Source organism: Littorina saxatilis, linkage group LG6, assembly GCF_037325665.1.
Source record: "Littorina saxatilis isolate snail1 linkage group LG6, US_GU_Lsax_2.0, whole genome shotgun sequence".
Taxonomy (NCBI): domain Eukaryota; kingdom Metazoa; phylum Mollusca; class Gastropoda; order Littorinimorpha; family Littorinidae; genus Littorina; species Littorina saxatilis.
The window spans coordinates 27,402,976-27,419,052 of record NC_090250.1 but is presented as its reverse complement, the minus strand read 5'-3'; the positions used below and the strand labels follow the sequence as shown (position 1 = coordinate 27,419,052).

General features: G+C 41.7%; 1 protein-coding gene and 1 long non-coding RNA gene across 2 annotated transcripts in view; one reads left to right on the top strand and one right to left on the bottom strand.

The window, feature by feature from the left end:
* Positions 1-4,304, top strand: part of LOC138968891 (uncharacterized) — a 15,892-nt gene extending 11,588 nt beyond the window's left edge. The window contains exon 4 of the long non-coding RNA XR_011456313.1: positions 4,185-4,304. This is a non-coding gene — a long non-coding RNA (uncharacterized lncRNA). The remainder of the gene's footprint in view (positions 1-4,184) is intronic.
* Positions 4,305-10,653: 6,349 nt separating this feature from the next.
* LOC138968889 (uncharacterized) overlaps positions 10,654-16,077 on the bottom strand; it is a 43,232-nt gene continuing 37,808 nt past the window's right edge. The window contains exons 8-9 of the mRNA XM_070341560.1: positions 14,595-14,727; positions 10,654-12,575 (exon numbers count right to left, since the gene is read on the bottom strand). Of these exons, the coding sequence (XP_070197661.1) occupies positions 11,728-12,575; positions 14,595-14,727 (981 nt within the window). The 3' untranslated portion in view covers positions 10,654-11,727. The remainder of the gene's footprint in view (positions 12,576-14,594; positions 14,728-16,077) is intronic.

Sequence of the window (16,077 nt, the reverse complement as noted above, 5' to 3'; positions counted from 1 at the left end):
ACTCCCCAAGACAGGTGAGTTTCGAGTAAACATTTCGTACAAAAATGTTACTCCCCTGAGGAATAAATAACGAATAAATTACTTCACCCCAACACAAGCAATTTAACTTCCCATGCCAGGTGTACGAAATGTTTACTCCCTTGTCCCCTGTTAGTCTTGGTGGTGGAAGGGGTGGAAGGAGGGTAGCGCGACATTCGTGTGCGCGAGATCACTTATTGGCATTATCCCTTCGCCCGCATCCCATTTTTGCGTACGAGATTTTTACTGGAAGTAAAACAAGTCGCGTAAGGCGAAAATACAACATTTAGTCAAGTAGCTGTCGAACTCACAGAATGAAACTGAACGCAATGCAACGCAGCAAGACCGTATACTCGTAGCATCGTCAGTCCACCGCTCATGGCAAAGGCAGTGAAATTGACAAGAAGAGCGGGGTAGTAGTTGCGCTGAGAAGGATAGCACGCTTTTCTGTATCTCTCTTCGTTTTAACTTTCTGAGCGTGTTTTCAATCCAAACATATCATATCTATATGTTTTTTGAATCAGGAACCGACAAGGAATAAGATGAAAGTGTTTTTAAATTGATTTCGAAAATTTAATTTTGATAATAATTTTTGTATTTTTAATTTTCAGAGCTTGTTTTTAATCCAAATATAACATATTTATATGTTTTTGGAATCAGAAAATGATGGAGAATAAGATGAACGTAAATTTGGATCGTTTTATAAAAAGAATAATTTTTTTACAATTTTCAGATTTTTAATGACCAAAGTCATTAATTAATTTTTAAGCCACCAAGCTGAAATGCAATACCGAAGTCCGGGCTTCGTCGGAGATTACTTGACCAAAATTTCAACCAATTTGGTTGAAAAATGAGAGCGTGACAGTGCCGCCTCAACTTTCACGAAAAGCCGGATATGACGTCATCAAAGACATTTATCAAAAAAATGAAAAAAACGTCTGAGGATATCATACCCAGAAACTCTCATGTCAAATTTCATAAAGATCGGTCCAGTAGTTTAGTCTGAATCGCTCTACACACACACACAGACAGACAGACACACACACACACACACACACACACACACACACACACACATACACCACGACCCTCGTCTCGATTCCCCCCTCTATGTTAAAACATTTAGTCAAAACTTGACTAAATGTAAAAAATGGGGAGTACAAATTTTGTGGAGGAAGTAATTTTTTCGTGCCTTGGGGAGTTCTTTTCTCGTACGAAAAGTGTACTCGGAGTAAGAATTTCGTACGAAATATTTACTCCGGAGTAAATTTTTCGTGGAGTAAAAATGTCGTGTTACACCGGCCGACGAGTGACGGGTCTTGTTGAGATAGATATTACTCTGTGTCCTTTGCTTCACTCTGTGTGTGTGTGTGTGTGGGGGGGGGGGATGTTGTTGGTGTACGTTAGGGGGGATGTTGGTGTATGTGTGTGTGTTTGGGAGGGGGCGGGGATTGTTTTTGTGTGTGTGGGGTGAGGGATGTTGGTGTGTGTGTGTGTGTGTGTGTGTGTGTGTGTTTGTGTCTGTGTGTATGTGTGTTCGTGTGTGTGTGTGTGTGTGTGTGTGTGTGTGTGTGTGTGTGTGTGTGTGTGTAACTGTCATCTACATCGACATCAACATCAACATCATCATCGTTCTCACCATCATCAGCATCAACATCATCATCTTCATCATCATCAACATCATCATCATCATTATTATTATCACCATCATCACCATCAACATCATCGACATAAAAAATCAACATCATCATTATCAGTAGCAGCAGCAGCATAATCATCATCAGCATCATTGTTATGGGGGCGAGGACGCCCCCATTCTATACGGATAGTTTAGAGGTTGACCATGGGCAGCGCCATTTTGTTGTGAAATACGTCATCAGTTTGTGTACACAGGAAGTTGTGACATCCGTCACCCTTTGGGAGGTGTGAAGGCAACATTGTTCATCTGTAGAAAGTTGTGAAATCCGTCACCCTATGGGAGGGGTGACGTCAAAATTGGTCATCACAGAGTTTGTGTAACACAGGAAGTTGTGAAATACGTCACCCTATGGGAGGGGTGACGTCAAAATTGGTCATCACAGAGTTTGTGTAACACAGGAAGTTGTGAAATACGTCACCCTATGGGAGGGGTGACGTCAAAATTGTTCAACAAAAACATGATATGTCGCATTGTGCAGGGTCAACTGCAACAAACTCAAACCGAGCCATTCATACCTATCTGTATTTGAGTGACTTATATACCGACATTTTTATGTCTTATTTTCAGCACAGGTGTAGGAAAAATCATGAACCAAAATGTTATTTATTTTCTAATTTAACATTTTTTTTTACAAATATGACCATGGTCTTTTAAACATACAGTGACATTAAACATTGTTATGTTAAAAAAAAGAAAAAAGAAAAAAAGCTTTTGTGCACAAATCAGAAAATACATTGTACATTTTACCTACAGGCCAAACAGTGTCTGTTGGCGGCAAAGGGCCCAGCAAGTTGCTATTTTTAGATCGATTAAAAGTTGTCAAGAACAGGCGCTTACATTTGGATGTGTCCACTGATAGTAGGTTTGGTTGTGATCAATCAGAATGATGTAGGAATACACATGCATGACAGTTTGGTATGATGCCATGTATAATTCAAATATGCTGAAATGTAATATTATACATGATATAATATTATTATGGCTGTTGCCATGACCATGAACCCCAAGAAAGGTTTAATGTTATGTAAAATCAAAATACCAAAATCAAGCACCTACTAATCTGGTCTCACGGTGCGGCTTGGACCTAAATATGGATGGACACGCAACTCGCTCAGCCAGCCAGCGCTGCGAGACTTACAGCGGCCAACTTCGCCGCGGCGCGCTCATTGGCTCAGCATTGAACTTGCGTCAAGGCCGATGCGCGTAGATTCCCAGAATGTTTACTTTCGGTTAGATTCTTCGACAGCATTCGCAGAGGTGACTGCCGTTACAGAGGTGACAGAGGTGAGTAAAACTGACCATCGAAAGGAAAATAAGATTCATATTGGTAATACTAATAACATACTTGCACAAGCATGTATCTACCAAAACTGTATGGGAGCACATCAGTAGTTGGAAAGGCGTGGTGAAGCGATCAAATCGAATCGTCCGTCAGTCAGTGCACTGATCAGCCACCACGATTGAACGTCACTGTCCGTATTTTGTATGTAAGCAGAGTTAAATCCTGATGTAGTTTACAAAAACAAAACAAAATCTCATTCCTGTTCCATTGTTATTCTTGTAGTTGTGATATGATATTCTAGTGAAACTGAAAGTAAGTGTTAAAAGCAGAAAAGCCGGACCGAATCAGGTAATTGGGTTGGGAAAGTTTTGCTAAGAAATCCTGTTATTTCCCTGGGTTAATAAGCATCTCTTTGTCCAACTATTTACACAATTTATTTGACTAGTTTGTGGTTTCAATTGAAATTATTGTTGTATTTATTTCTAGACTACAAGAACTTGCATTGATTGCATTTCATTGTTACAGCACAAAACACTGAATGACACATACTGATTGACGAGCATGCCAATAGCCTTCTCGTTTTACAGTATAGGTACTGATAGTTGTATACAAGTTTGAATATCACTTTGAACACTGCCACATTCAGTTCTTTTCATCATTGAATAATTTTGTTTCAGGAAGCAAGCACCACTTTTGTTGTTGATGAAAACCCCTGTACAGTCAGAAGTGTGTCAAGCTCAAAGTATTATTTCACAAAAGGTGAGAAGTTATTCGTTACATTTGCAACATTTATTGTTGAAAAATATTAAACATAAAGGCAGAATTTGTTTGTCTTGTGATTGTGATGCCTACAACTACACCCGCTTGTGATTTCTCAGTCAAGTTACTGCAGATTTGTGTATATTTCAGTCTCATGTGGTATTTGCCATATTTTTGTGTGAACATGTGTATTTTTCAAGACTTAGATTCTGTGATAACATAAAATACCATAACACATTTGATACCAGTGCATCATATAATATTTTTGGATAATTCTCATTACGCATGATTTTTTATTGTGTCACTGTGTGTACATTTACATGTGTTTTTAAATGTCAACAGGTGACAGTTCCACTTTTGTCCGCCCCCTGTCGATATTTATCGACTAAGTTCCTTGTTCTGTAATGTCTTTCGTTTCATTTTCAGGTAACGGCCCCAGCCTCCATACCGCGAAATCTGTTTTCACTACAAAAGATGTTTGTTTGTTTTTGTTTTTAATTATAAATCAGTATTTTTTTTAGTGAATTAAAGATTTCCGCGAAACAATCATGAAGTAATGTGTATATGAGCGTGAGTGTGTGCGAGAAGAGAGAGACAGACAGACAGACAGAGAGAGAGAGAGAGAGAGAGAGAGAAAGAGAGAGAGAGAGAGAGACAGAGACAGAGAGAGAGATAGGGACAGAGCGAGAGAGAGCGAGAGAGAGAGAGAGAGAATAAACGAACGAACGAACTTTATTTTACAAGGATAAAGGTTCAAGGCACATTGCCTTCTTAAGCAACCTGTCCTTAAACAAATACAAAACATATAATACTCCCTGAAGAAGCATACATATGAGAAAAAAAACATTATAAAAAAAACTAAATGCAACCTGAATTTAAAATCAAATAATGCGGAGAAAGTTCGAAAATCTACATTCAATAAGACAAGAAGAAATGAACAACAAACAAACATGCACGCATAGTTGGGCAAACAAGCCATATGTCATCAAGTCAAAAGGCATATAGATGAAAGAGAGAGAGGAGAGAGCAAGCGAAATATCAATCATAAATATTCAAACCAATAATTTATTTAACTATCAAATACCTATGTACCGCTTTTTTTTAACTTTTGAAACTCTCTAACTCTCACTCTGTCTCTGTCTCTGTCTGTCTCTGTCTGTCTCTGTCTCTGTCTCTCTCTGTCTCTCTCTCTCTCTCTCTCTCTCTCTCTCTCTCTCTTGTGGGTAAGAGTAAAAAGGCCGTATTTTATTTGGTGGGCATATTTCAAAAATTGAAAGAAATGACAGTTACCACCTTTTTTAAGATCTTTGATGCAAAAGTTCAGCCAATTTTGTTGTATTCCTCAGAAATCTGCGGTTGGTCCCTGTTTGATACCATGAAGAAAGTGCATAATTATCATGGCATGTAAACGCTTTTTACATTTAGTCAAGTTTTGACTAAATGTTTTAACATAGAGGGGGAATCGAGACGAGGGTCGTGGTGTATGTGAGTGTGTGTGTGTGTGTGTGTGTGTGTGTGTGTGTGTGTGTGTGTGTGTGTGCGTGTCTCTCTCTCTCTCTCTCTCTCTCTCTCTCTCTCTCTAGTCTCTCTCTCTCTCTCTCACACACACACACACATACACTGCGACCAAACATTCTCACACACACACACACACACACACACACACACACACACACACACACACACACACACGAACAATCACCTCTTGAACACACACAAAACCTCACAACACGAGACGACAACATATTCCAAGTAACAACAATGTTTAATCACAAGTTGAAACCGTCCCCGGCCTGTTCAAAATAAATGTAAAGATTAAAAGAAGCAAGTAAGCTGGATAGGGAAGCAAACATCCTCTATAAGAAACCAATCCGTCAACACTAAATATCGGAGACGTCGAATGGTATGGGGGGAGGGGGGGCGGGAGTGGGGGGGAGAGCTTATTTCCTGTCTTGCTTGCATCTCGTCTGTTATTTTTCCTGTTGTGGACAGTCGTCCGCGCATCAAGGATTTTAATGCGTCATCTTCAAAATAAGCAGGGGGGGTGCTGAATTATGGCTAAAAAGAGAAACAGGAAAACCAATTCCACAAGCACTGCTTTAAGATCTAAATAGCTTATTTCCTGTCTTGCTTGCATTACGTCTGTTATACCGTTGCTGAGACATCCTTCCTGTTGTGGACAGTCGTCCGCGCAACGTGGATTTTAATATGTCATCTTCACAATAAGCCAGGATATGCTGATCTATGGCTAAAAGGGAAACACAAAAAACAATTACACAAGCGCCGCTTTAAGATCTAAATAGCTGCGAAAACTTTACCTACGCAGAAATATTATCTAACCCGATTAAGAAAACAATCAAAAAAACTAATATGCGACCCTACGTGATAAAATAATCCTATTATTACAAAAAATTCGTTTTGAATGTTACAAAATTGCACGTGGTGGTTGCAAGAGAATTGCAACTTGCTTAAAGAAGTGAATTATATATACAAGAGTTAAAAAGAAAGTGTTTTAAAAAGGTATATAAAAAAAACCTGACAAAGGTAGAGGAGACGGTGTCCATGACAATGACAGTCCAAATTGAGTACTAACAGCTGTCAGTTAGATCACAAACATACAGTTATCCACTGCTGTCAACACGCTAATCTTTTCACAGATCGACTCAAATCACAAATGAAGGGACAGCAAAGCACAAGCTACTACGAAGAAACTATCACACACAAAAAGCCAGAATACTGTCAGAGATCGAGACTTGCAACTGTCACAGGAGAACAACACGTGGAAATGCTTCACTTTCTGATCAGTATAACATCAATTTAACAACATCTACAACTGCTTTACTTTATTCTTACCGCTTTTCTCCCGTTGCTACACTGGTCCTCTAAAACACACAGAAAAACGAAGGAATCGTAACACGTTTTGAGGGTGGGGCTGATTTGTCCGAGCAGATCTCACTCTATTTCACGCTCTATGGCTTTCCAGATTGTATATAAGTCATTAGCATCCTGACCTCAGGTCAAAATGAGTTCGGCTCATTCTCTCCCTGACAGGATGCCTTGAGTTTCCTTGTCTGGCAAGGAAACCGATTTTTTTTTTTTTTTTACATATTTAGAGCTTTTTGTAATGTATTATTGATATAAGCAGATTCGCGATCGTCGATAATGATTTTTCATGGTGTTTTGTAATTGGCTCACGAAGTGTAGCCTATGCGATCGTAACTTTGTCTGTCTGTGCGTGTGTGCGTGTGTGTGTGCGTGTGTGTGTGTGTATGTCTGTGGTAGAAACTTTAACATTTCCGAGTCTATGTGTGAGTGGTTATCCAAGACTATGGATAAAGCTCGCATAAGATTACGTCACGGTCAAAAGTGTTTGACGTCAATTAATGCATCATGACGACATGCCTCCCTGTAGTCTTTCTCTCTCGCGTGGTGTGTGTGGTCTCGGTCATTGTTATTTTGAGCGGACCGAGACTATTTGGCAGTCGTGTCCTTGTAAGTAGGCTACATGCAGACACAGACAGATCTAGATCTAGTGTCTCTCTTTCTTGCACAGTGTCACCTAAGCTTACTGTGTGTGTGGGTGTGTATGTGTGACGGAGTGATTGAGTTTGTGTTACTGTTTGTCTATTTCTTATGTGAGCCTTGAAGGCTTCGCCTCTTGTTTTTAAATTACAGAGGCATTTTTATTTTAGACAGTTTCAAGCGAGCTATTTTTCGCGGATATATTTACTGTGCAAACAACTCTAAATATGGCATTAGTGTCACGTGATAATCAACCGTTTGGTTTCGCGCTCGCTGGAGCAGACGATTTTGTTGACAGTGATGCAACCATATATTACGGTCTCCTTCCGGCAGCAGTCCCAAAATTTCGACTTGTTTTGACCTTAGAACGATGTCTTTATCATAACTGTGAAGAACAGAACGGAGATCACTGTCGAAGTCGGCCAATCTGCAATCATTTTCGTCTCGCGAACACTGATCTCAAATTTAGATCAGTGCTCGCGAAAAACATATGGGAGATAACTCTTGTATTCTTGTTTTGATAGATTCGCGTAGGACTGTAGCGTTCGGTCAGAGAGACAACTGGCGATAGCCGTGGAGCGAGGATTATCAGAATGGGTCATTAGATACTCCATGATCAGCTGGAGTGAGAAAAAAATTCATCCGCTGTGTACAATGGTTTGAAAAGCAAAAGATGGCATGAGCCTGAGATCATACGTAGTCCGCTGCCCCCAATGTGCTGGTATGGTCAGTATTCACCATTCATACGGCGGGATTTGAGTGTACAGTGAGTAAAAGGTATCTGCGAGTGGGTTTGGGATACGTTAGGCGTTTACATTGCGCCTACTTTCGAAGGTTCAACCAGCTACCAATGTTTCTAATTGATTCCACGCATCGAGGACGTCAGATTTATTTTTATTCCGTCCCTAACTGCTGCTCCTGGGTACATTATATCTAAATTTCGTCCCCGATTGCTGCCACTGAGAATGTGCAATCTCACGTTCGTCCCTAATTCCTGCTACTCGGGACATTAAATCTCAATTTTGTCTCAAAAGCCTGCCACTGATGATGTTATAATTCCAATTTCATCCACTTCCTCCGAGGCTTCAACCAACTCCGAAATTTGAGAGCCTTGCAATTGGGTTCAGACCGTTCTGCCACAAAGAACAAATGGACAGTCACTCTAATGTAATGTTCCTTATTTGATCTTGCTTTGGATGGATGTCTCTCCAAAGGTACGCATACTGACTCCACCGTTGGTCTACAAGGCAACAACTCTGAAATAAATTCCCAGCATTGGTTCGTAGATCGCAATTTTCAAGGGTTATATGTAAATGCGGCCATGACCGATATCGCAAGAAAGCTGACTCATAGGCTATAGGTTGACAGAGACATCTATTTTTGAAGATTAATTTTGGTGTCATCGCATACTTTCTTTCTTTATTTGGTGTTTAACGTCGTTTTCAACCACGAAGGTTATATCGCGACGGGGAAAGGGGTGAGATGGGATAGAGCCACTTGTCAATTGTTTCTTGTTCACAAAAGCACTAATCAAAAATTTGCTCCAGGGGCTTGCAACGTAGTACAATATATTACCTTACTGGGAGAATGCAAGTTTCCAGTACAAAGGACTTAACATTTCTTACATACTGCTTGACTAAAATCTTTACAAAAATTAACTATATTCTATACAAGAAACACTTAACAAGGGTAAAAGGAGAAACAGAATACGTTAGTCGCCTCTTACGACATGCTGGGGAGCATCGGGTAAATTCTTCCCCCTAACCCGCGGGGAGTGTCATCGCATACATTTTTTCATACTGAGTTACAAACTTCACCATGGCCTTGTGCTGACTCATAATCAATATTTATGAGGTCACCGCGCCCGCATTTATTATACATGTGTAGCTTCCTGCTTGTTTCACGTGAATATTTATGAGATAATTTACGAGTCATCGAGCTAGTAAGAAAGCTCGTGAAACAAAAAGAGCTGACTGTATCTGATCGCCGTGAGAATGGGGACTTGAAAACCGCGAAGAGTCAAAGTCAATCTCGGTTCGTTTACCAACTAGAATACGGAAATGATTTTTGGTGTCGGTAGACGGCGAAACGCCGAAACTCATTTCAAATTCCCGAAAACGTTGCCGTAATTGTGACGGGATTTAGTTACCGATTTTTTTTTGGTCACAGCAAGGGGCAAAATGGCGCGAAGCACTGCCAAAAAATGCCAACATTTTAATGATAATTTTGGAAAATATGCCAAACAATATCAATTCTAGCAACAAACCAGGTATGTCAAACCATTGGAAACACACTTAATCCCCGATGACTCTGCGGAGCTAAGCAAACAGCACAAAGAGCTGGTTGTTCTTCTCTAAAAGCAACGTGGCAAAATATTTTACAGATACTGTATGTACATGTTCCTGACGCGTGGGAAATCAAGTTTTCCTCACAAGTTCAAGAACACAACTTATCAAAAAACTCCTAATGCTTTTACAGAAACACTTTCTTTGTTGCTAGACCTTGCAAAACTAAACCAAGGGAGATCAATCCTTTGTTATTGGACACAAATAATAACTAAGGCATGCAGCACCAAATTCCAAGTAGTAGAACATGAAAACCATCAACATTTTTGTTTGTTTGTTTGTTTGTTTGCTTAACGCCCAGCCGACCACGAGGGGCCATATCAGGGCGGTGCTGCTTTGACATTTTAACGTGCGCCACACACAAGACAGAAGTCGCAGCACAGGCTTCATGTCTCACCCAGTCACATTATTCTGACACCGGACCAACCAGTCCTAGCACTAACACCATAATGCCAGACGCCAGGCGGAGCAGCCACTAGATTGCCAATTTTAAAGTCTTAGGTATGACCCGGCCGGGGTTCGAACCCACGACCTCCCGATCACGGGGCGGACGCCTTACCACTAGGCCAACCGTGCCGGTAACCATCAACATAATCAAGCCCGTTTCGAAAAGTATAATAAATACATAATAAATAACAGATTCTGGGGTCGACGGTAAATTTTCAACAAAGTGTTCCCTAGTATTGGAGGAAATGAAGGCTAAAACAATGGACTCCAAATCCAAACAGTAGAACACAAACCCTTCAGTTTTAAAAAAAAAATTTTAAAAAAAAATTTAAATAAATAAATACATTTAAAAAAAAAAAAGGAACAGACAACAGATTATTTAAAAATAAGATCAACAGTATTTTTTTTTTTTTTTTTTTTTGGGGGGGGGGGGGGGGGAAAGAGAGCTCTTGTAATTGCAGTCCTTGTTTTCAAAAAGTAAGCTACATCTGGGATGAGACCCTTTAGATATGGCTTTCCTCTGCTCCACAAACCATTCCTTCAACTGTTGGTTCCCCAATTGAAGGCCAGTACTGTTTGTATTTTTAGAATCAGACGAAAATTGTATTCTGAAAATCTGGTCGTTCTGTTTATTACTCACACCATTTCCGGAGACAGCTGAACTCAAGACTTACAATTACGCCTCCCTGTTTAAAAGAAACGCTAGTTCTCAAGGGAAAAGCTGTTTCAAACCTGAAGCATAGCCTCTTGGGTTGCAGAACAACGTTTTTATCCGAAACAGACTCGCGTCAGGCTTTGACAACCTCGCTTTCATTGTTCATGGGCAAGAAACAGACTCTTAGTCATTGAGGCCAAACCAACGCGCGCTGTTCACCCAAGGACGCTCACCAAAGCAAAAATATCAGCAGACCAGTGACATTTTCGTGTGTGGACGATCTGGGAAAAAGCCGAAATCAGAGTCGTTATGCACCTCGCTCCCTTGCTTCTCTGTTTCTGTAGCAATAGCCACTCGAAAATACCAAGCATGCTTCCTCCGAAAGTGGAGAATGGCTGCCTAAGTGGCGGAGTAAAACTATCATACACGTACAAATCTACTCGTGCGAACACACGAGTGTACGTGTGAGTTTCAGTCCATGAACGCAGAAGAAGAAGAAGTACCAATAGCCATGCAGCCGGACTCACACCCTGTAGGATGTCGCTTCCCTGTTCCAGACTGACGGTATTTTCAGGAGCTAACAAACAGGGGCAGCCACGCTGAACACCTTGCTGGGCTGTTCAAGGATCACAGAGTTTTCGGAAACTGCTGAGCACACAGTTTGGGAATTCTGAATCCCTGTTCCGCAATGATGATTCTGGGGAACTGAAAATAAAACGGTAGCATAAGTAGAGACTTCGTGCACCCAGATGCTAATTCATGGTCACAATAATCTGCTCTTGCTACACCGTCCCCAGAATCATGCAACTCTTCTGGAAGCAGCTGAACCCTGGCACTAGAGATCTTTTCCAGGGCGAGGAAAGTGTCAAACTATGAGCTGCAAACGTTTTCAGCTCAGTGTGTCAGGCCTCTGGAACTGCTGTATTTTTGCATTAGTCCGTTTCTTTCTTTTTTTCTCTGGGTTTTTTTTTCGATCAGATTTTAAAGTCAAGCTCAGGAGTCACACTCTGGAGATCTTGCTGCCCTGTTCCAGAACAACGGTACCTCTGGAGGCGGCAGACCCTCTGACGGCGTAACTTGCCGCCACCCGCCTGTCCCAGATGGTTGTCTGTCTCTCTTTCTGCGGGGCGGGGCCCGGTTCTCTGTCTCTCACTATGGGCGGGGCTGTCTGGGAGACCGCCTGCCTCGAGCTCTTGGAACTCGGAGTTATCTGTTTCTCTTTCTGCTTATCTTTGTCTCTGTGATAACTTAGTTGTCTCTCTGTTTGTCTCTCTTTCTGATAAGGCTGTGTGATTTGTCTGTCTTTCTGAAGGCAGGGGATCCTATCACTGCTGCGGTCTCTCTGTTGATTAGTACGTCCTTCCTTGTGCGCTGGGGACGCAGTGCGTCGGTCTTTATACAAAGGCGGAGTTGTTTGCTTCTCTCTTTGCGGAGATCCCTCCACGGAACGAGGAGACACCTGCGTTTTATTCAACAAGGAAGATGTGAACTGTTTGTCTTTCTGCTGGGGGGTAAACCTTGGCCTTCCGATCTGCGTGAGAGGAGGTGTTTGTTTCTCTCCTGCTGGGAAAGTGGGCGAGAAGGCCCTTTCCGTAGATCTCCCCGTTCCTGACTCCGCAGTCTTTGACCTTGGCCTAGGCACCCGCGACGCCAGCCTTGACCTCGCCTGCGAAGTCAAAGGTTGCGAAACTGATGCGCTGGAAGCGGTAGGAGCAGGAGCAGTAGCAGAGGCAGCAGCGGACGCAGTAACAGGAGCAGAGGTTTTTGATGGAGCAGTAACATCCTCAGGCTCTTCGTTGGCCGGCAGGGACTTGGAATGGAGGCGGGAGTTCTGGATCGCCAGCTCGTCTGCAACAACCAAAGAGAACACTGAATACAATGACCGCTAAGTTATTGTGGATTTAGTCTCCTCCGTGCAGACACTGCCGCACAGAGTGACTGACTCACAGATGGATCTTTAGTACATAAACATAGAGTTGTTCGGCAGAAGCCTTGTCTTACAACGTATTCTTGATGTATTATCACCGAAGACACTATCACAGAGAGAGGCTGACTCACGGATAGATGGATCTTTAGAACATGAAAATAAAGCTATTAGGCAGAATCTTAGTCTTCCAACGTGTTCTCAGTGTATTACCACCGAAAACACAAACACAGAGAAAGGCTGACTCATGGATGGACCGATCTTTAGAAAAATAGAGCTTTTAGGCTGAAGCTAAGTGTGTGTGTGTGTGTGTGTGTGTGTGTGTGTGTGTGTGTGTGTGTGTGTGTGTGTGTGTGTGTGTGTGTGTGTGTGTGTGTGTGTGTGTGTGTGTGTGTGTGTGTGTGTGTGTGTGTGTGTGTGTGTGTGTGTGTGTGTGTGTGTGTGTGTGTGTGTGTGTGTGTGTGTGTGTGTGTGTGTGTGTGTGTGTGTGTGTGTGTGTGTGTGTGTGTGTGTGTGTGTGTGTGTGTGTGTGTGTGTGTGTGTGTGTGTGTGTGTGTGTGTGTGTGTGTGTGTGTGTGTGTGTGTGTGTGTGTGTGTGTGTGTGTGTGTGTGTGTGTGTGTGTGTGTGTGTGTGTGTGTGTGTGTGTGTGTGTGTGTGTGTGTGTGTGTGTGTGTGTGTGTGTGTGTGTGTGTGTGTGTGTGTGTGTGTGTGTGTGTGTGTGTGTGTGTGTGTGTGTGTGTGTGTGTGTGTGTGTGTGTGTGTGTGTGTGTGTGTGTGTGTGTGTGTGTGTGTGTGTGTGTGTGTGTGTGTGTGTGTGTGTGTGTGTGTGTGTGTGTGTGTGTGTGTGTGTGTGTGTGTGTGTGTGTGTGTGTGTGTGTGTGTGTGTGTGTGTGTGTGTGTGTGTGTGTGTGTGTGTGTGTGTGTGTGTGTGTGTGTGTGTGTGTGTGTGTGTGTGTGTGTGTGTGTGTGTGTGTGTGTGTGTGTGTGTGTGTGTGTGTGTGTGTGTGTGTGTGTGTGTGTGTGTGTGTGTGTGTGTGTGTGTGTGTGTGTGTGTGTGTGTGTGTGTGTGTGTGTGTGTGTGTGTGTGTGTGTGTGTGTGTGTGTGTGTGTGTGTGTGTGTGTGTGTGTGTGTGTGTGTGTGTATGTGTGTGTGTGTGTGTGTGTGTGTGTTCGTCTGCAGCCATTGTTGTTTTTGTATAGATATGTATTTAGACATGTTCCCCAACAAGTCACGCGAGGGTAACGCCGACTAGTGGTTTATTGGTTTTAAATATTTGTGGTCTGCAGATTGATTGGTTTTATGAGTGTGTGTTAACTGTTCGATCAGTATTTTACTATATCTTGCTTTTTACCCTTAGTCTTAGATATTTTTGTTTACCTATGGCTTTCGTGTCGGTGTGTTTGTTTGTTCGTACTCATAAACTAGTTTGCTATGTTTTTGTTGTTATTAATGTTTTGTTCATTCGTCCTTTTACCCCTTTTATGAATGATGCAGAAATTGTTGTTTTACCTTGTCTATAAGGCTTTTATTAGCTAATGACAATAAAGCGTCAAAGCGTCAAAGCGTCGTCAAGCGTCTCTCTCTCTCTCTCTCTCTCTCTCTCTCTCTCTCTCTCTCTCTCTCTCTCTCTCTCTCTCTCTCTCTCTCTCTCTCTCTCTCTCTCTCTCTCTCTCTCTCTCTCTCTCTCTCTCTCTGAGGAACACTCATGAACTCCGATCACAGGCAGAAGGTATCGTTCACTGCACCAACACTATCATAATAAGTAGTCTTATTATGATAGTGTTGGTGCAGTTAACGAGGCCGCCTGTGCTCCGATATTGAGCTCTGAATTTGGCCAAAATTGTTGAACAGTGCAACCTTTCCAAAGCAAGTGTCTGAAAATCGTCAGACTAAAGCGCACAACACCAGAAGAAAATACGACTTCCAAGCAGTGCTGCTTACCTGTGAGTCTGGCCGAAATGTGCGGGTAGCTTGACCTCTCCATTGCAAGGCCCAGCCTGGACACGATGTCCGTGCCCCTGTACTCACACACGTGCCACAGTCTGCTCAGCGCTCTCTCCCGCTGCTCTAGTACCTGCACACATAAAATAATTATAATAATAATAATAATAATGATAATCATAATAATAATAATAATAATACATACTTGTATGTGTACTTTTTATGTGTGTTTACTGCAACTCAAAATCAATATTTTGTCTGCTGACCCTACCTTTTTTTGCATACCTTGGGGAAGACAATACTGAACAGAAACAAAAGACGTCTTCCAACATAATTATCTAAAAGATTAGTGAAGACAGTTCAAGACAAAACACAGATTATCTGGCCAGATGATAAGTTGTTCACTCAGTACTTCAATGTCCATTGCAATGTCCTCTTGCAAGGCAGCAACACTACAGCGTATTTGTCACATATCAGGTTCAGTTTATAGAACGTTTAATTCGGCCGGGCCAACATGAAACATTCACAAGAGTGTTAAACCTACCGGTGACAAACAAGAGACGTAACAGACTAACCTCGATGATAACCGATGTTCATTATGACGTATACTTGAATTGTTCTTGCTTCCAAAATGACCGAAGCCACACAAAAAATTTCTCACAGTAAGAATTTCGTTTGCGGCAGAAAAAAACCAGTCACTCTACACTTAATTGTAGTTCAAGTGACCATCATGTATATTTCATCTATCTTTATGGCAATAAATGACAATTGCTGTAACTCATGTATAATAAATCCAAAAAACAAAGAGACTGCCAACGTTCCAAAATTCAAAATCAAAAAACAAGAAAGGTAGGTTGTTGGAACGTTTGTTATTGACAAAACAATACATTCACTTTTAAATAATTTGAATAAAATTGTGAATGTATTTTTTTGTCAATAACAAACGTTCCAACAACCTACCTTTCTTGTTTTTTGATTCATGTATAATAATAGAACCGATCTAGCTCGAGGAGATGGAATGTTGAACGTTCGTAAAAGGAAAGTCCTCGCTCATATTTCCAGTGTCCTCCATAGTCATTTCCCGTAACTTATTCTCGATTCACTTTGATATTCTGATATGTTCACACAGTGGAATCCAAATTTTAAGACCTCCAGGAATCGGAGAAAATAGGGTCTTCAAAGGAGAGATGTAATTTCATTTTAAATGTTAAAAATACAGGGTCTTGAAAAAAAAGAGGGGGGGGGGGGGCTTACATTTGGGGTGTTTGGGGGTGTTTTAACAGGGGGTGTCTTATATTGGGGGAGGGGGGGGTCTCAAAAGGGGGGTTCCATTGTACTGTTGTAACCGAGTGCCGTAACACTACGATCACCTCGGGAGTCGAAGTGCAATCAAACAGGATTGAAAATGTCAGGGCTAATTTCTTAGCCCTATAAAAACTGTTATGCAAACCCGAAGGTTTCCATGAACATACAGACAATCGGA